At 40.4% G+C, this 20938-nt stretch overlaps 1 protein-coding gene across 5 annotated transcripts in view; it reads left to right on the forward strand.

The window, feature by feature from the left end:
* The first annotated feature begins 5388 nt into the window (after window positions 1-5388).
* Window positions 5389-20938, forward strand: part of Hnrnpd (heterogeneous nuclear ribonucleoprotein D) — an 18314-nt gene continuing 2764 nt past the window's right edge. For 3 of the 5 annotated variants that reach the window (XR_008718687.1, XM_055594489.1, XM_055594491.1), the window contains exons 1-6: window positions 5389-5927; window positions 7736-7792; window positions 17684-17852; window positions 18750-18911; window positions 20075-20206; window positions 20818-20917. Coding sequence is in view for 4 of the 5 variants with exons in the window: in XM_055594489.1 (XP_055450464.1) it covers window positions 5698-5927; window positions 7736-7792; window positions 17684-17852; window positions 18750-18911; window positions 20075-20206; window positions 20818-20917 (850 nt within the window). In the remaining variant the exon portion in view is untranslated. The remainder of the gene's footprint in view (window positions 5928-7735; window positions 7793-17683; window positions 17853-18749; window positions 18912-20074; window positions 20207-20817; window positions 20918-20938) is intronic. The other 2 variants (XM_055594493.1, XM_055594490.1) reach the window with 2 other exon arrangements.

Here is a 20938-nt window from a genome sequence, read left to right on the forward strand (position 1 = left end):
TCCAGAGCATGAGGCCATCCTAGGCTATACATTGAGCTCCTGGACAGCCTGGGTTAGAGACCCCTTCTCAAAAAAAGAAAATAAAACAGACACTTGGGCCATAGTATGGAGAACTGAGTAACACTCAAATTCTAGAAGTTACAGGGCTGCCTGTGACTGAAAATGGAATTTTGGGGGAAATTCAGTGTCTTAGTTACTGCTCTATGGTTGTGAGGAGACACCACACCAAGGCAATGTGTAAGGGAAAAGCATTTAATTGGGACTTTGCTTACAATTTTAGACGGTTATTCTGTTATCATCATGGTTGTGGAGAGCTGTTTGTTTGTCAAGGTGCTTTATTACTGAGTATTGAGTGAAAAACATGTTTTCACCCTGGCCTTCACCTTGAGACAGAGAGAAGAGAATGTTTCCCCAAGTTCCTTAAAACTTGTTTGTGTAACTTTGGACCATATCTGCTACAGGGAAGTAGTTAAAGAAAACAAGTTTGGCAGTTCCATGAACTTTCTTGTATTGATGTGACTTGTTTTTGTTTTGCCTATAAAAAGGAATTGTGGAATAAACTCATGGCTGCAGTCTTCCTGACAAGCCCTCTTGAGCTGATCCCGTGTGTAGAGTGACTTGCTTTCATTATTTTAGTCCTCAGTTCCCACTCAGGTACTGTTCGACTCTGCTGGCAGGCTCTGGCAGTTTGGCACCAGAAACCTGAGGGACAGAGAAGCAGTGAAGGACACAACAGTGTTGGTAAGCTTGGACCATAAACTAAAGAGAAAGGGGCATGGTGAGTAAAATTCAAGAGTAAAAATGGGACAAGGCAGTAGTGTCATGTTTTTTGTATGATCTTTAATTAGAGATAGTCTGTGTCTGTGGCATGAACCAAAGAAAGTGAAACTTTCAGGGTTAGAGAGAAAGAGGAAAGACAAACAGGAGGCTTCGGGACAAAATAAGCCTGAACCATCGGCTCCTCCAAGAGTTCTATGTACCTCCTGATGACAATAATTCCTTGTTAGGAGAAGACTTTGAAGATAACTTACATCCTAATGAGGTTGCAGAGCTGGAGGATTCTGAGAGATATCCTCCAATTCTGGCTATGAATGTTAAAAAACTTGAGCGTTGGCAAACAGAAACAAAAAAGTTGGAATGGAGCTTGGAGGAAATAAACAGAAAAATTGGAAAATTAAATGAGGCTAAACGACCCACTCCAATTCCTTCATTGATTGCAGGCTTGGACCCTCTTTCTGGGATGGCTACAATACTCAAAAGATGAGTGGGCCTTTTCCTTTGTTAACTGCCAGAGCAACTGTATCCCCTTTACAAGCTTCCTTACAACAAGCTAGGAAGAAAGGAGAAGATATAACTGAGTTTTATGGTTTTCCAGTTATAGAGCAACCTGAGGGACAGGGTAATATGATGAGAGTCCATGCTCCTACACCTTTTAAACATTAAAACCACGTGTGCTCAATATGGTCCTACAGCGTCTTTTGTTCAAGCTCTGTTAGAGTCCTTGCCTACTGAGCCCTGCTGCCCAGGGGACTGGAAAAAATTAGCTAGAGCATGTTTATCAAAAGGAGATCATTTGTTATGGAAGTCAGAATTTGCCGAGCAGTGTCTTGCTACAGCTAAAATAATTTGAGAAAACAAAAACAAAAGCAAAACCAAAAAACCCAGCTTCTCAGCTTTTCCGGTAAGAAAGCTAATAGTTAATTCTGCTACAAAGACTCTGTGGTCATAAAAAAAATTGGATTCAACAAATAGCAAGGTGTTTGTCTATTTTGAATGTATAAGTTTACCATGTCTTGGTTATAGATTATGGGTCATTGGGTATGTTTAAAATCTGTAATGTAAAGTCAACTTAAACTTAGAACCTAGAGTTGGAATCATTTTAAACAATAAATGGACGAAAAACTAAAATATGTTCATATAACAATTGATACTTTTTTCAGGATTTATCATGGCAACTCCCTTAGCAGGAGAAGCCAACAAACATGTTATAAGTCATTGCTCAAAATGTTTTGTTACAATTGGTATTCCTTCCATTATAAAGACTGATAATGGGACTGGATATAAGAGTCAATCTTTTCAATGTTTTTGTGCTCAAATGAATATGTCATAAAACAGGTATTCCATATAACCCTCAAGGCCAAGGAGTTGTTGATAATGCCCATGGATCTCTTAAGAACCAACTGTAAAAAATAAAAAAGGGGGGCTTATATTCTCAAACACTACAGAATTATCTTAATCATGCTCTATTTTAAAGTTTTCGAATATGGATATACAAGGCTGTTCTGCGACTGATCAATTGTGGCACCCTAATACCAAAGATAATTATGCCCAAGTGAAATGGAAAGATCTGATTCCTGGAATATGGCAGGGCCCCGACCCTGTATCGATGTGGGGAAGAGGGCATGTTTGTGTTTTTCTGCAGGATGCTCAAGGAGCCGTTGGATCCCAGAAAGATTGGTGCGATTTGCAGGAGATGTTCCCTGGAAGGAGGATGATGAATTCTGTCCTGATGATGAACGGAAAGCTGTATTGGGCTTATGCTCCTGGCTCATCTTTGTTACATTCTGCTCCTGGGAGATGTTGTGCAGAGAAACCTTTTAGATACAATGTGACTGGACTTGATTGGTCTGGTAATCAGGATGATTCTCAACAAAATCAGGAAGAATGGGAAAGAGGACTGACTATGGGACTTTGGTGGTCTGGTTCTGTGGTTTTCAGCACACCTGTATTTGGAAGCTTGCTGCTAAAACTCTCGGGAGGCCCTGTAACTGCCTGTGTAAATCCTCCTTATGCTTTGTTGTTTGGAATGGTTAACATTTTTATGCAAGATTCAAACTTTAATATTTCTTGCCATCAATGTAAACTAACAAACTGTATTTCTAAGCTTTTAAATGGACAATAGGTTCTGGTTGTTCAACAGCCTTCTTTTGTTATGGTTCCTGTGAACGTCTCTCAGGCTTGGGATTCTGATAAGGGATTACAAGTGCTAGAAGCAGACCTAAAAGAATGGTTGACTTAATTATTGCAGATATTATGGCCCTCATGGTCATCTTTTTACATCACTTTTATGGAGTGTTATAGGACTTGGCTTATTACTCTTCTTAGGAGCATTTCTCCTACCAGTGATAATTAAAACCTTCATCAAAACCTTCTGGAATGTTAAAGCTTATCTGCGTAAGATTAAACTCCAGCATCTACCCTAGCGGAGGTTGGTTGTCAAGGATTGTTACTATCTCTCTGAGGAATATTCAACCTAAGACAGGGCATGAATGATGGAGTCATGTACCAATGACAGGTAAGAATATATCTTTCAAGGGAGACAGCCTAACACAGGCACAATCTTCTGCTCTTAAGCTATGGTCTTTTAAAATATAAAAAGGGAGACCTGTGAAGAGCGGCTTGTCAAGCTGCTTTGTTATTGAGTGAAAAACATGTTTTCACTCTGGCCTTCACCTTGAGACAGAGAGGATGTTTCACCAAGTTCCTTAAAACTTGTTTGTGTGACCTTGGACCTTATCTGCTACAGGGAAGTAGTTAAGAAAACAAGTTTGGCAGTTCCATGAACTTCTTTGTTGTATTGATGTGACTTGTTTTTGCTTTACCTATAAAAAGGAATTATGGAATAAACTCATGGCTGCAGTTTTCCTGACAAGCCCTCTTGAGCTGATCCCGTGTGTAGAGTGACTTGCTTTAATTATTTTAGTCCTCACTCCCCACTCAGGTACTGTTCTACTCTATCTGCAGGCTCTGGCACCTGGTGGGCATGGCAATGCAACAGTAGCTGAGAGCTTTACATCCTGATCCACAGGCATCAAGAGACACTGAGCCTGGTACTGCCTTTTGAAACATCAAACTCTCAAGGATACACCTCCTCCAACAAGGCCGCACCTCCCAGGTCTTCCCAAACAGTTCCATGCCATGGGGACATTCAAATACATGAGCTATGGAGGCCACGCTCATTTAAGCCACCACAATCCGTGTTTCTGAAAGGTAGGCTTATCATTTGAGTCTAAAGGATAAATAAATACCTGAATTCATCCTAGTTGCCAATCTACAATATTTAAGTACTTTGGAAGGTGGAGACAAATGTAGAATAAGTTCTACTACTTAACTGTCCTGACATCAATTGCCTGTGGTTTGCTTAATACAGTTTTATACGATTGTATTTTAAAGCCATTTTCACAATTTGATGCATTTTATTTCATTTGAAGGATTGTTAACACAAACACTGGTGATAAATGTTTTAATCTTTGGGATTTTCGGATTATGCACAATTACTATAAATTCACTTAAGGACACCATGGGAAGCATTTATTTATACATTTATGATGTGTTTTGTGAACGGTTAATGGCAGGGTGGCCTCAGTCCGTCCGTCTTCCTTCCTCCTAAATTCAGGGATTACGTGTGCTCAGAGTCAGCAGGGCTGACCTCTCCCGGGTCCGTCTTCTGTAAACTTTTCCAAACCCAGTTTGGAAACTGGATATTTACTAAGCAGTCAAGTGGTTAACGACAGAAAAGTCTATAGGAATTCCATTTTCCTCTGCAGAGTCCTACAGGCAGCTGCGAAGTCCAACTCCTGAGTTGGAATTCCAATAGGTTTCTTAACGAGAAACTTTTAAATCTCTATCACACGCCTAACGGTGTGTCGTTTTTCTTTTTATAAAATCGCCACCTCAACACCACAAACCCAGAAACGTCGTAAAGATGATTCATGGCATTTATATATCCTATTTAATACAAGGGCTGGAACTCATTAAAGAGACGAACGCTGGCGTCGACTTCCACACGCTTCCCAGCCCCTAGTAACTTCAAAGAATCGTGGCCGGCTTTGGGCTCTTCGAATAACGGAAGCAACGCGTTCCGGGTCGGAGAGCGCCTCTAACAACAGGCAGACTCCGCCGTCATCGGCCTGAAGCCAGCAGCAGCCGGCGCCGCGGCGGAGCCTCCAGGTCACCCGGCGCCGGCGGGGACGGGGCCGCGCCGCCCCCGCACGCCCGCGGCCCGCCGCCCCGCGCAGGCCACGGAGCCAGGGCCGGGGCTCGGGAAGGCGGCCTCGGCCGAGCCACACCCCTCCGAGGAGGCCGCTCCCGCCAGGCGCCCCCAGGCACCCGCGGCAGGGCGGGGCCACGGCAGCGGGCTCCTCTAGCCGCCGCCTCGAACCGGCGCTCCTTGTTCTCGATGGTACCCGCGCGACCCTCCCGGGCACGCCACTTCCGGTTCCCTTTAAAGGCCCGCGCCGCGCGCCGGAGGAGCGTGGGACCGAGCATAAAAGGGAACGAGAGGGCGGGACCGTGGGGGGCGGGGGGTGGGGACTAGCGGTGGAAGGGGCGGAGGAGGCGCAAAGGGCGCGCTCCGGAGTCACGTGACCGGGACGCGCCGTTCTTCCGTCGGCCATTTTAGGTGGTCCGCGGCGGCGCCATTAAAGCGAGGAGGAGGCGAGAGTGGCCGCCGCTGCTACTTGATTCTTTTCCAGTGCAGCCGGGGAGAGCGAGAGTGCGCGCCGCGCGAGAGTGGGAGGCGAGGGGGGCAGGCCGGGGAGAGGCGCAGGAGCCCTTGCAGCCACGCGCGCGCCTTGTCTTGTGTGCCTCGCGAGGTAGAGCGGGCGCGCGGCGGCGGCGGGGATCACTTTGCTGCTAGTTTCGGTTCGCGGCAGCGGCGGGTGTCGTCTCGGCGGCGGCGGAGGCAGTAGTAGCACTATGTCGGAGGAGCAGTTCGGAGGGGACGGGGCGGCGGCGGCGGCCACGGCGGCGGCGGGCGGCTCGGCGGGCGAGCAGGAGGGAGCCATGGTGGCGGCGGCGCAGGGGGCAGCGGCGGCGGCGGCGGGAAGCGGGAGCGGCGGCGGCTCTGCGGCCGGAGGCACCGAAGGAGGCAGCGCCGAGGCGGAGGGGGCGAAGATCGACGCCAGTAAGAACGAGGAGGATGAAGGGTGAGTAAGGGGCGGCCCCGGGCAGCCGCTCGCCAGGCCCCCTCCCCCTCCCCGCCACTAGGCCTCGCTCCCGCGCCTGCCCGCCCGCTCGCCCGCAGGCCCGAGTGCAGGCGCCTGCTCGGCCGCCCCTCTTCTGCCTCGGGCTCCCCGGGGCCTGCATTTCCTCCTTCCCTGCCTGCTCGCCCCCTCCCCCATCACACGTTTCCACCTTTAGCCGTCACCATGCTGCTCCGCGGCCCGCCCTCTTTCCTCCCTCGCCATGGGTCTCCTCCCACCGACTTAGCCGCCAGGATTTTTTTTTCCCGCCCTGACGGAGCTCACCCCCTCCTTCCCCATCGATCCCGGATTTCTAACCTCTTAGGCTTAAAAATGCAAACGCACAGAAAGCTTTTTTTCCCCAGGGCTACCACCACCACCACCCCGAGACCGCTGCGATTATTTATACGCTCTTGCTTTGGGGAAGCTGTAGGCTGTCCACCTCTCTTTTCTCCCGCGTCAGCTTCAGGCCAGTGGTTTTTTAGCATTTTAAATAAGTTCTGCCTTAGGACTCGTTCGTTCTGTCCACTTTACGCTGTCACCAAGGCACGCTCGTACAGGCCCCGCATTTGTGCTATAGACAGACTGGGCCTGCCGATGCCCCCGGTCTGCTGGCGCGTTGGTCTGGCTCCGCGGGCTCCATTTAAGCCCTTCCTGGTCGATGGGGCCTGCACTTGACTGGGGCTCTTCTATCTCTTGGCTGCGGTTGCCCTTCCCCCATTCTGCTAAGTTACTCTCCCTGTGCACCCTTTTCGCGCCCTCTGATAATGGGTTGCCTGTTTGTACAGATTGCAGCCTTTCCTTACTTATTCTGTGCAACTTCATTTTTTTACATCTTTCCCGCCTTTTCAGTGCCCAGGAGCCTGTTTTGGTTTCTTCTCAGTCTCGCCCTCTCACTATTGTTGAAAGAAGCCCACTCACCCTTTAAAATTCAATAAATCTTGTGGTGTTCAGTGAATTGTTTTTTTTTTTTTTCCAGGATTTTTCAATGCTAACTTGCTTCCTCTAATTGAAGTAACCTTTATATTGCCACCAAAAGCTGCTTTTAATATGTTAAAAAATGTAGCCTTTGGGAGCTGAGTATCGTACAGGACATTAGGAAGGGGCCTTGATCGGGGTCCTTAGATTTTCTTGTTCCCATTGCAGATTGCTGATCTTGAGTTACGGTTTCGATACTTTTTATAATGGGGCTGTGCGTATGCAAATTTTTTTATTTTATTATAAAGAGAAAGTTTTGGTGGGAAGTTTAAAAAAAGGTGTCATCAACCTGGTATTAGAAAACGTGATTTCCATTAGTGGTTAAGAGTATAAGACTTGCAGGGATGTTGGAGCAGCAAAGTACTTGGAGTATAATTTTTAAAAACAATCTCAGTTCAGGCTGACTCTCCTCAGTCTGCTACTGGTTGTACTGGCTTTAGTGGGAGTTGGGGGTGGGAGGGGAAGTGAATTTAATTAAATGGAACTAATCTTGAATGCTATGTGGCTTAATTTGAGAAAAGAATACATGTTAAATATTTGAAGAATTAAGTTTTTAACATTTTGGGTTTTGCTTTCTGAATTCTGTTCTTTGGACAGAGGCACCAAAATGGTTAATTGTGTAACTGGGGCAGGCTTTCTATTACCCTGAGTTTTGAAGTTAGAGAGTAGCTAGCTGTCTTTGTAGTTATTTTTTGTTGAACTGAAGTATAAATGAATTAGTTTTTAACCCTAACAATGTCGAAAACTAAAACTAGAATTTTGATTGGTTGCTGTACCGGTTGTTAATTCCCTAGCCATTCAAACTCCTCCCCACGACACACTGAAGCAGCGACGGCACAGCGGGAAGAATGGTAAAACTTTTAACTTTTATTTCTGTCTTATAAAGATTTCAGTAGTCATAACATGCAGAGGCTCTGTAATTTAGTTGCCCATTGAGTCCCAGGAGATTGTAGACATTAATACGGTAGGCTGAGTCTTGTGCCTGGGATATAAAGCCTTTCTAGAGATACTAAGATTGTGGGCAAATTTAAGCCATTGCGTGGTATGTGGTTTGTGGTAATGCATGACATATTGACAATTTGGCCAACCGAAACTAAATGTAATTAGTAATTTTTCTTTTAAATATGGGCAAACAGAAAAGTTACTGTACTTTCATTTAGTTTTTATTAGGTTGAAATATTTTTGTTTAAATTCTAAGCTTAATGCTAAATATAAAGGTTACTTGATAACATTGTGTGTTGAAAATGTCTTGCATGTTATACTGAAGTAGTGTGTCAAGTAGACAGTTCCTTAAATATTACTGTGCTTTACGCAAAGTCCTATGTCTTTACCGACAGTATAAATACTTTAGCATTGTGTATGTGATGTTCATAGATGGGCTAAATGTGGCTTCCCACTGCAGCTCTTATCAGATTTTTTATTTTCAGTGTGATTTGGCTGGAATGTTAATTACAGTTGGTTGACATGTGTTCACATTTGCATGACTTCCTTTGGAGGCTGGTAGGTCGAGTATTCTTTTATCCCACTTCTCCTAAAATGTCAGTCTCTGCTATTAGCATCATATTTTAATTCTCCTGGGACTGTGTCTTTCCCCATTGGAGGTTAGGAAGCCAGTACATTGTCTATGTCTGTACAAAACTATATTTTATTAAATTATTTTGGATGTATAAATTTTATATAGGGTTTATTTTCTATTCTCATTTACTGATGTTTGTCCAGTTTTAAGTTGGAGGCAAAGTAGATAAAGAGATAAAAGAAAAAAAAAATAAGGCTGGGGTCTGAGTGTGACATTGTAAATACTGTGTAGATGAGTATTCTATTTGGTGCCTGCTGGGCACAGTGGAGAGTATGATGGCAAGTTAAAATTAAACTGACGTTGACATTTATTTGAACCTTAGTTGTAGTAAGTTGAATTGGCCATGTTTTAGATTTGAAGGTGATCGTTTTTACTGTTAAGTGTTATCATTGCCCCTTTGTTCAGCAGGGAATACTGTCGAGCTTTCTGGGGTGAGCTTTTGGAGAACGCTTGATAACTTAACTGTTATGGAGCAGTTCTCCCCTGGCAGACCTTTTGAAGTGGTAGGTTTTACACAAGTAGTTTTGCACTTAGAAGGCCCCCCTACCCTCCTACACTGGTTCTGGTGACCCTCCCTATGTTGCCCAGGCTTGGGCGGCTTTGGGCGGCTCACTCTAGCTCCAAGTCTCTTGGACTGTAGGTGTGTTGTCACTATGTAGCCAGTCTCCTCTGCCCTCTTCCCCTCCTCTCCTAACTTGATTTGATAATTGTCCGTTTATCCAACTCCATTTTGTTGCAGATGCTAAACTTTATGAACAAATCATTGAAGATCTTTAAGCATACTTTTTTGGTGCCCTTGTATGTACACCCTGTGTGTCTCTTGTCTTCCACACCAGTTTAATAACATAGTCTCCATAGTGAAGATGAGACTGGTTAGTAAAAATCACAGAGTTGATTTCTTAAACACTTCTGTGTGCAGTTTTGTTAAAAAGAGGTTGCATCCTGAAGTACTGTTTTTAAGACAGGGTCTTGAACGTGCCTAGGCTGGCGTTGACCTGATATTCCTATCTCGACCCCAAGTGTTGGACTGTAGGTATATGCCACTGTTCCTGCTACAATATTTTTAGAGGTGAATTTGTTATTTGACACGGTTAGTTTTGAATGTGAAAATGAACAGTTCTCTTTAGAAGAGCACCTTGTTTAGGAGTACTGGTTTGGCCGCAGTGGCTCATTACTGTAGTAAATTGCCTTTCTGAGTTCACCTTTAACATGGTTTTTGATGTTAGGTTTATTTGTGTATCAGTGCTTCTGTGGAGGTCAGAGGAAACTGGTGAGAGTCTGTTCTCATTTCTGTAATGTGGGTCCTGGGGATTGAACTCCCTAAGGCAAGGCAGCAAGTTCCTTTACCTGTTGAGTCATTTTACTGGCCGCTTAGTTTAATATCTATAACTTTTAAGATTCCTGTTACTTTTTGTATATAATAAATTGTGTTGGAGTTTCTTATTTTGCTTTGCAGTGTAGTCGGCAATGTTCCAATTGTTTGGGGGTAGGTAGTTTCTGGTGAAATGTGCATGCCATGTTGTAAGCCTTTTTGTTGTGGGGAAACTTTTCAGAAGTTTAAAGAACATTGGAAACCTAGAATACTATGTCAGTTTTATAAACTGTCTTACCAGATTAGATACTATGACTCATCCCCCACCCTAACCCCACCTCCAGAATGTGGTTGAGTAGGAAGCAACAGTTTCATTGAGTTGTCAGAATATGAGACTGTGGGGCAGTGTCACAGTTGGTCCTATAACCATTCACGTGTAAGCTCAAGTGTGATTCTTTTAGAAATTGTTCTCTCTTGTTTGAAAAAGGGCTCAAGCTTGTTTTTGTTGAACATATGGGAGAGAGTATAATAGAAATCCCAATATTTCTGGGACAGTTTGAACATTGCTTTGAAAAATAGTACTTTTAAAGTAATCATAATGTCAGATTTACTGGCCTTTTGATTTAGTAAGATTGAGTTTTCAGGCCAAGACTAGGTAGATGGGTCTCCATAGTCTCTTCCTTTGGTAAATTTTAGAAGCCCCAGATTTAGGGGGAACAGTCAAGTGTTTTTCCTGTTCATAATGGAGATGGGACCCATATGGGACCCAAGGCCTCACATGTGTAGGCAGTGTTCTGTTCTTGAGCTGTATCCCCAAGTAGGAGTCATCTGTAGAGAGACATGGAATATCCTTTAAAATGTCAGTACTATTGTTTTTCAAGACAAGGTCTCACTTTTTAGCCCAGGCTGGTCTAAAAATCACAGGAATCCTCATACTTAGCCTGCTGAGATCTGAGATTGCAGGTGGGAAGCAACACAGCACCTTAAACTTGGACACATTTTCCTTGACCTTAAGTGATACCTTGTATATAATAAGTGCATATGTAATCTTAATAATTTAGCCTGGGTAGTCTGAGGAATGTAAGACATCCATATCTATAGTTAGATTGCCAGATAAGTATGTGTATACTTCACAGTTCACTTTTTTGTGGTTTAAGGCCATTAGGAAAGATAACTAATTAGCCTTTAGGTAATGTTAGAAGTCATGTCTGTGAACATAGAAAACAGAATGACTTTGCCATTTCACTTAGGGCTGTATGCTTCGAATGTGCAAGCTAAGAAATGGAGTGATAAAGAACTGGCTAGCTTGATTTGACCATAGTTGTAGTAGATAGGACACTAAACTGGATGTAGGAAGCCTGGGATTTGTTTCTGTTACTTCCACAAGGGCACTCTCAGGTAATAGAACACATTTTTGCTTGGTTTTCTGATCTGTTTGCTGGAAACAATGCTTACTACATGGTCTGCTTTCATCTCTTTGTGTATTTATATCCAGTGCCGTGACAGTTACTACTGTCAGTGCTTTACTCCTGTGGAGTAAAGGTAAGCATATTTTAGTTTCTGGAGTGTTGGACTAGTATGTTCATGCTATGTACTTGAGAGTATTTTAGAGGGGAAGAAAACATCATACCGACATAACTGTCCAGTAGTCATAGTGATAGCTTTAAATATTGAGTTTTACTGAATATACTGAACTACTTATCTACACTTGACCAAACATTATATGCATATATTATATATACACACACACATACATGCATGAATGCATTCATGAATGAGTGGGTCAGAAAATCCATCCTGTATCTCCATTTTAGTCTTTAAGAGGCAAGAAAATATCAGCAGATAAACTGAAAAAGCAACTAATAAATGTCTTGGAAATGATCTTCAGATTTTCGTTACATTAAAAAGTACTGTGATTTTAAAGCATTGAGAGGTGGTGGGGGTTGGGGATTTGTCTTGGTGATGGAACATTTAGATTATTGGTTTGAGAAAGGTGAACATCCATGGGCATTGGTGGCACACGCCTAATCCCAGCCCTCGGAAGGCAGAGGCAGCTGGATTTCTGAGTTTGAGGACAGCCTCAAACAGAGTGAGTTCCAGGACACTCAAAAGCTTCACAGTGAAACCCTGTCTCTAAAAACAAAGAAAGTAAGGTAAACATCTATTTTTGGTTTCATTATTGACATCTAAATTGATAACCGGATAGAAGACTTCCAAGATTGTGAGTAGGTAGTGATCTCAGTTACCCGAACCTTAAGCTCTGGATTAAGGAAACACTAGTCTTTAACCTCTAGGTAAGTGGAAGGTTACTTTATAGAGTTGGAGTTTATTTAAAAGTATGTATGTTGGGAATACTGGGTTAAGCGTGTAAGGTTTATATTTAAAAGCTGTCACATTTAATTTGCTAGACGTTATGCCTGCCTTTTCCTTTTTAATATTTTTGACACAGGATCTTAACACAGGACTTGGCTGTCCTGGAACTTACTCTGTAGACCAACTGGCCTCAGACACCCATAGATCTGCCTGCTTCTGCCTCCTGAGTGCAGGGAAGATGTTTTCAATCTAGTCATGTTTTTATGGTGCTTGTCTTGGGTTCCTTTTGAAGGACTGAGATTTAGTGTAAAAGAATTGAAAAGCTTGCTTTGAAATGTTTGCTCTTTTTATATGTTAGTCTTGAATAAAAAGATTCTTTTCACACTTAGCTTTAAAAAGCATAATACAGGAAACTTAAGAGAAGGAATTACCTGTTTAATGGCAGATAGTATTGGGATGTAGATTTTCACTGATTAAAGTTCTTTTTTGATTAGCTGAAGTTAATACAGTTTTAAATAGTTAAAAAATGGTTTTCAAGTGCCATAAACCACATCAGATATGTCTTGTTACTGTCAAAGGTTTGTCAGGTTATTTCCAAGGTTAGTTTTTATATACCTTGTAAAGTTACTCACTAGTTCTCCAGTGTTAAAAAGTAATAGCTTCATTCTTAGAAGTAACTGGTGATTACATTTAAAATAAACCCACATTTCTAAAGAAAATGCTCATTAATGCATGCCAGTGAGATTTTATTAGTTTATTATTATAGCATAAAAGTTGAGCTTTAATAACATACAGTACCAGAATTATGTAAATAATTAAGTGTGATTGAATAACATTACTATAAAGGGTGCCAGTGAATAGGCACATAACACTTGTATGGTAATGTTTTGTTGGAAGAGTTTAAACATTGTTTTATCTCAAAATTGGGAGTAAGAGTAAAGACTTGGTAGGAAAAGCAGCTTTAAATACAATAGTAATTGAGTTTGGAGTGTAAAATCTAGTGATCACCATTGTCCAGAGAAATTAGCTTTATGTACTGGGGAGAAGATGAGGATGTTTATTTTATTTTTTAGATAGAGTCAACCGCCTGCCTCAGTTTCCTAAGTGCTAGTATTAATAGTCATGAACCACCATACTCTGCTAATTAAGATTTATTTGGGCATTTTCTGTAGTTTTCTCTTTCTTTCTTTCTTTTTTTTTTTTTTTTTTTTTTTTTTTTAAGACGGGTTTTCTCTGTGTGTGGTGTTGGCTGTCCTGGAATCACTGTTAGACCAGGCTGGCCTGGAATTTCCAGAGCTCCACCTGTCTCTGCCTCTGCTTGGATTAAAGGTATGTGCCACCACCACCGGTCAGTTTCTGTCAACCATCGATGCTTATTAGATGCTGGCATGCATGTCACTGCTGTAACTGCAGCTCTAGGCACACCTGTAGCACATGCGCACACCCACATGGAGCATGTGCGTAAACAACTGTGCACACATTCTTTGTAAAAGAGAAGTGGTAGTGCTTTCAGGCTATGTTTTTAACCTGTGGTATCTAAATGTTTTATAGGGTATTTTAAAACTTGAGCATGGAACATACATAATTTTATGTAAAAACTTAGGATTTTTCTCCTGTTTGAATTTATGAAGTCTCCATTTGAAAATGAAAGCAGGTTGATAAAATTTTTAGTTTAGACTGTTTGCCTCTAAAATAAATAACTTATTAAATCTTTCCTTTAAATTATCTTAAGGTAATTTTTATTACTGGCTGCTGATAACCTTAACAGTTTAAACATTATTGCTCTATCCCCTTTAGGGCTTTACAGTTAGTAGGTTGTAGAACTAGCTTATAAAACCAGGCAGTTGGTTTATTGTCTCTAAAATGTTCTACAAAGGAGTCTTATCTGAGTGACCCTGCAGAGCTGAGAGCATTTGTATAATCATCTATCCTGAGTGCAGTAACTATGGTTGACATTGGCTTTCATATTAGTAGCTGTTTTAAATAGACTTGTATAGTTTCTTTGGGCCATTGAAATACTTTGCTTATATTTGTATGGTTAATAAGTATGATTAAGAAGTTAAACTTTAGTCAAAGGCAGGTGGATCTCTATGAATTTGAGGTCAGCCTGGTCTACAGTGAGTTCTGAGACAGCCAAGGCTACACAGAGAAACCCTGTTTCAACCCCACTGCCCCTCCAAGAAAAAATGAAATTATACTGTCAGCCAAGCATGGTGATGCGCATGTATCCCCTTCAGTACTCAGCAGTGGGGAGGCTAAGGCAGAAGAGTGCTACAAATTTGAGGCCAGGCAGGATTATTTATATGAGGATTCAAAAAATGGAGTAGCAGGGGCAGATGGCCTTTGTAGGTTAAGTTCTTTAATTGGGATTATTGGTTTAAGGATCATATTTAAATTTATATTGCAGCATTAGGAATCATTTTGTTTCTATTTGAACAAATTTTCTTGATAGTTTTAAATTGGTTGCTTAGGAATTTGAAAGTTCTTTTGACTCACTAAAACATGTTTACATTTCTGCAGGAGTGAATAGCAACTTGAAAATAAACCTCTTGTTTAAGGCTCCCTATTGGACAGAGAGTAGGTACTTTGCTTTACACAAAATACAGCTGTATAAAGTAATCCAAGTTAGTGTTAAATATTAAGTAATCTCAGAATGAGGAAGTTCCTGCTAGTGTTCTAAAGAGCTTCCAGTAGTGCCCATTGTTCATAAATGTTAGCAGACATTCTCCCACTAGGCTGTATACTACATAGTTAAACCTTGCTGTGCTTAAAGAATAAAAATGGGGTTGATTTCATAGTTACTGTTCAGTAAAGATAGAATACAGTGTTTTTTGTAATGTATTGGGTTTTCTGGTTATCTCTGGCTTTTCTTAAAGCAGAAGAAAAATCCAGAGTACTTTTGTGCTGCCAAAATACTGATACATTTGTCATAGGCTGTAGCTTAGAAGCTGTTATACTTCACACAGATTTGGAAAACCTGACACCAGGCTCCTTATGTACAAGTAAAAAGTAGTTGCTTGTGGGCAAATTGAATTGCTAGCCAAACCTAAAGATAATGTTATTTAAAAGCTAAGCTACTGAGATGCACCTGATGTCCAAGTTAAGTTACTTTCAGAGAGGATGAACATACTGAAGTAGCTCACTAGAGATGACAAATCCATAGGCTGTTAAAGCATGACTGTTGTACTGAAGGCAGGGGTGTGGTTGTAGAATATAGCATTCCTTGAATGCTATGGCATTCAGTTGTGGCAGCTCCACTGGAGGTGGAGACTGGAGAATTGCCACCAATTTGAGGCTATCTAGAGCTATATGTAAGACCCTGCCAGAAACAGTCTGAAAACATTTCCTTCCAAGTAGTTGCAGATTAAAAAAAAAAACAAAAAACAAAAAACAAAAAAAAAAAAAAAACAGAGGGATCAGGAAGGCAAGGAGTACTTCAAGTGTAGTACTATGTAATATGTAAAAGTTGATCAGAACACTTACTATTCTGGATAAAGGGCATTTGTTAAACAGAAGAGTGTTTGCAGTGAATAGTTAGTTCTGCTTAGTTCTGCTAAGGGTGGGAAAATTTTTGATTGTTTATAGAGCACTTCATTTGGTCAGTTATGAATTGGTATGCATATCTAATATTTCAGAAAATTCCTTTCTAAACAGTTAACATGGCTTGGAAATAGATGCCTCATTTTATGTGTTATGTTGCTATTGTTTTTATTTTTATAAGGAGGTATATATAAAAATAGTTTTAAATTGATATTTCCCTTATACATTGCTTTTATGAAGTAAAAATGAATTCTGTCTTGATACTTGGTTGACTAGACAGAATTTTCTTGTTCAGGTTGACCTTTCTACAGTGTTTTTTATTATAACTTTAGTTTATAAACTTTTAAACTTTAGATTAAATCTAAATTATTCATTTATTCGTGGAAAATTTCTGTAATCCCAAAGATGGTTACTAGGTAGTTAAATCTCAGCTGGATCTTTTTCTATTCTAGAATTTGATAATGGATATCTAAGCAAGAGGCCATTGCTTTGTATGTAACTTTAGTATCTTCATCTTTAAAAAGCTAGAATCTGCCACCTGAAAGGGTGAATGTTGGTAATGAGTTTTCATTTATTAAAGGAGCATTTTTGACCTATAGGTTAAAAAAATGTTTATAACAGTGGTTATTTAAATAATGGTTTTATTTTAGTTGCATTATTCAGTTGAAAGAAATGTGTATTGAGAAGTCTTAAGTTTTTCATAGAGTTGGCAAAAGGCAGACATTTAAAGTGTACATAATAGGTTTTGGTTATATTCATTTGAATATAACATTACTAAATGGGTATAAATCTTACTTTAGGTCTAGACTTTTTGAGGAAGTTTTAAAAATTGGGGTCTGCTATATAATATGTTTAGGTTGAAAGTATAACTTTAAATGGAATGTACAGTGTGCCACCTAAAGTAGGATTTCTTTATACTAAAAGTTAGCTTTGTTACTAGCATTAAGATAAACTTTGTGGTAAGAATGCTCAGTAACACTCCAGTTCAACACTCCTTAGAGGCAATAATGAGCATCTTATTGCCAAATGGGCTGTAGTAGCAGTTTGTCAAAAGCCTGTGGAATGGAGATGCCTTGTGTGAAAGGCTTGCTTCAGTCTCTTTTCAGAGCTGAATGCTGGTGCCTTATCTTCCCCATCTTTTTTCATGAACCACTCCCCAGTTACGAAGATGAGAAAATCCTGAGCAAGCATAATGTTATGAAAAATGTAGTGAAAAATTTAGCCCTCGTAGGACTAATTTTAACAATTTGCTACTAAGATTTCAGTTTGACTTTTTTAAAGGGTAAAAGGTACAGGTTTGCTTCTATTACTGCTACTATTAACTTATTGATAAAACAAACAGATATAGAAAGGATCACAACTGCCAGAAACTGCTTTTTGGCATTTTGCTGTATGTTGAGACTTAATTTGTTATATTTGGTCTTTTCTTTGGTGTTTTCCACTTACATTTTACAGGCCTAACATTTATTATTTGTTAACTGAATTTCTACTGTAAGTAAATCCTCTAAGTTAGATGTGATTCAGACGGACTCCCCCCCCCCCCCCTTTTTTTTTGTTTGTTTGCCATGCTGTTTGATTACTTTGGTCCTTAAAGACTCCTGTACATGAAAAAGGCTAGGTCACAGCCTGGAGAACTTTTTTTCCATTTTATGTGCTAAGAGTTCTGCAAATGGGAGAACTATTAAAAGTAGAAAAGCCTCAGCATAGACAGGATGCTGAGGGTGTAATGAAGATTTGGTAGACTCTAGAAGCTAAGATTTTATCTGTAAACTAATACTTTTATTTGGCATGCAAATATTTATGAGTAAATTGCTTCTTGCTCAGTATTGTACTTGAACAGGAGCAGTGCTAAGTGGAACAGTAGGATTTTGGTATGTGTTCGTGTAAGAATAACATTGTACTAAATAATGCAGATTGAAAAAGGTGTGTTACCTGATGTGAATAAATGTAAGGTAAAGTTTAATATTTTTAGCATTTTAATACTGCTTTTTGTCTTTACAGGAAAATGTTTATAGGAGGCCTTAGCTGGGACACTACAAAGAAAGATCTGAAGGACTACTTTTCCAAATTTGGTGAAGTTGTAGACTGCACTCTGAAGTTAGATCCTATCACAGGGCGATCAAGGGGTTTTGGCTTTGTGCTATTTAAAGAGTCGGAGAGTGTAGATAAGGTAGTGTGTTACATATTCTGATTAATGAAACATGGAGAGTTTGATCCAGTAAACTTGTGGGTTCCCTTCCATAAGAAAGAAGAGATGCATTTCTTCCATACTTTTTTGTCGTGTGAAACAGGTTCCATGTAGCTTAGGCTGGCCTCAAGCTGCATACGTAGCTGAGGATCGCCTGGAACCTTTGGCTTCTACCTTTCATGTGCTGACAGCAGGGCTGTACTAACATACCCTGTTCTTGCCTTATGTTTTTTGAAGGGAGGGGCAGGTTTAGGAATTATTTACTAAGTACTGTCCATGTGCTGGCCTTTCTAAGTTAAAAGTAACTTTAAGAAATCTGAGAGTTGACTGGGGAAAACTCTCCTGCTTATGTATATGGTCTGTACATGGTCTGTGTATGGTCTATGTTCAGTCCTAGCAGACTCTTCTCAGAGGGTAGAGGGGCATTTTAAAAGTCTAGTTAAAAAGGTACAGTAAGTCAAGTTGGCAGAAAGTGCCTATTTTACGGGTCTGTTAAGATGAGCAGTTTTTCCCTTTTATCCCTGCTGCTCAGCATAGAGTAGACAAATAAGTCCATATGATGATCAACTTTGGTTAAATTGTTATTTTGGCTCTGGACTGAGGGGAAGTAGCAACCATTGTTTACGTTGTTTTAAGTTAAAGCTGATAGTTACCTAGTGATCAGTTCAGTTGGTGTGGTTCTTCCCCTCCATCAGTTTTATTAGTGACTTTTAGACTTGGGTACTAGTCTGTTAGCTGAAGTCCCATGACTTGGCAGTTAATCTTAAGCCAGTTGACATAATGTTGGCATTAGGTACATCATGTAATTATTTTTAAGTAATTTATTTCTGAACATTGGTTAAGCTTTACATGTTAAAGTGAAAAACTTAATTTCCTTAGGTCATGGATCAGAAAGAACATAAATTGAATGGGAAAGTCATTGATCCTAAAAGGGCCAAAGCCATGAAAACAAAAGAGCCTGTCAAAAAAATTTTTGTTGGTGGCCTTTCTCCAGATACACCTGAAGAGAAAATAAGAGAATACTTTGGTGGTTTTGGTGAGGTATGTAGAGTTTTGATTTAGTTTGTGTCACAATTAGTAGTGTGTGATTGCACATTAAGTGGACTTGGCCATTGGGTGTTTTTTTTTCAGAGTTGGAAAATATTTTTGGTAATAAGGATATTGATATGAACAGATCTGAAGATTAGGTAACAGTTTCCTTGTTTGCATCTGTATATGTAAAGTACTAGATACATAGATGAAATAAACTGACCCCCAAGAAGGGTCTTGTTAGGTAATCCAGGTTGTCTTTGAACTTTTTTTTCTCCTTCAACTTTCTGCCTGTCCTACATAGAGTACAGAAGTGACCCGTTGTGTCTAGGTTGAATAGCATTTTTATCAAAATTTAGTACAAGGAAGAAAAGTAAAGGTAATAGGAAGAAATCTAGATTGCGTTATCCGAAATACAGAAGGAAACATTTACGAATAGGAAAGTAATAAGAACAGAATAGTATAGTAGCTTACCAATTGAAATATGTATAGGTGCCAATTTAATGAGACTGTAGACTTCATGAAATAGTGAGCTACTCGTTCCCTTTAAATTAATAATTAAAGCTAAGCTGAGACCAAGGCTGTGACCTTGGAATCTCTTGATTTAAATACGAATACATGGCTTTTGTGCTAGGACTTAGAAATGGAATGCCTAGTACTCATAAATATTCCACATAGAATCTATAGATACAGATTTTCTTATGTAACTGTAGGAACAAGCAAAAGTCAGACTGCTACTGCCTTCTTGTGGAGCAGCAGCCATCTACAATTGGAATTGTAGCTTCTACCTGGAGTTAGCCACATATTCTCCAGCTTGCAGTACCGTTGCCAGATCACATCTTTATTTTCACATGCAGAGTCTGTGAAAGAGTTGTTTCTCTTATTGTTGTCTCATTGTTCTTTGTGGTATTCTGGGTTTGTGAACCTTGAGGTAGGTAGAAATATTGGTAAATCACTGAAGATCGGTTTTGTGATTAGGTATGAGGCCTTAAGGAGATTGGAGATTCTAATTGAAAAATGGCCTCAAAAGATTAAAAAGATGGAGAAAGACTGCAGAATAGAGCTTGAGTTAAATGTGTTTTCTTTGTGCCATCCTTCCCCTACTATATGTAAGTTTGTTATTAATGACAATAGAACACAAACTAGAATGCTAAGTCTTTCTTTTTTGCTGTCAGGTTGAATCCATAGAGCTCCCTATGGACAACAAGACCAATAAGAGACGTGGGTTCTGTTTTATTACCTTTAAGGAAGAGGAACCAGTGAAGAAGATAATGGAAAAGAAATACCACAATGTTGGTCTTAGTAAAGTAAGTTAAAGCAGCCATTGAGTGGCTTAGAAAAACCTCCTTTAAGTGTAATGTTTGGCTTCAGGATCTAGGTTGCTCTTGCTTATATTTAAGGTCTTAACTTGCCTTTTACTTTTACTGAGTCACTGGTGGACTTCTTGCTTTTATTGGTGAGCAGCAGGGATTTGTTAAAATATATTTTTATTCTTTTTTTTTTTTTTTTTTTTTTTTTTGAGACAGGGTTTCTTGGTGTAGTCCTGACTATCCTGGAACTCACTCTGTAGACCAGGGTGGCTTCAAATTCAAAAGATCACCTGCCTCTGCCTCCTGAGTGCTAGAATTAAAGGCGTGTGTCAACACCGGCATTAAAATGTGTTTTATGTAAACTTTTACCATATATTTTTTGTAGGACCTAATAGAATAAGTATTAGATCTCTAGCAAGCATATCTTTGGTCACGCCAGAAGTGAGAATTACCCCACGTTACAGTGACTAATTGAAAACCGGTGTGGAGGGAAGGACACAGTTAACAGCTGAGTGTAAATAGTGTTGCCTGTTCTGACAACTACAAGCTTGTGAGCAACTTTGTTTTCCTGAGTCAATATAATAATTTGTTTTTTTTTTCTTCGTTAGTGCGAAATAAAAGTAGCCATGTCGAAGGAACAGTATCAGCAACAGCAGCAGTGGGGCTCTAGAGGAGGGTTTGCAGGAAGAGCTCGTGGAAGAGGTGGTGGTAAGCTACAGCCTAAGTTGA

Source organism: Psammomys obesus, unplaced genomic scaffold (assembly GCF_907164565.1).
Source record: "Psammomys obesus unplaced genomic scaffold, mPsaObe1.curated_primary_1811, whole genome shotgun sequence".
Taxonomy (NCBI): Eukaryota; Metazoa; Chordata; class Mammalia; order Rodentia; family Muridae; genus Psammomys; species Psammomys obesus.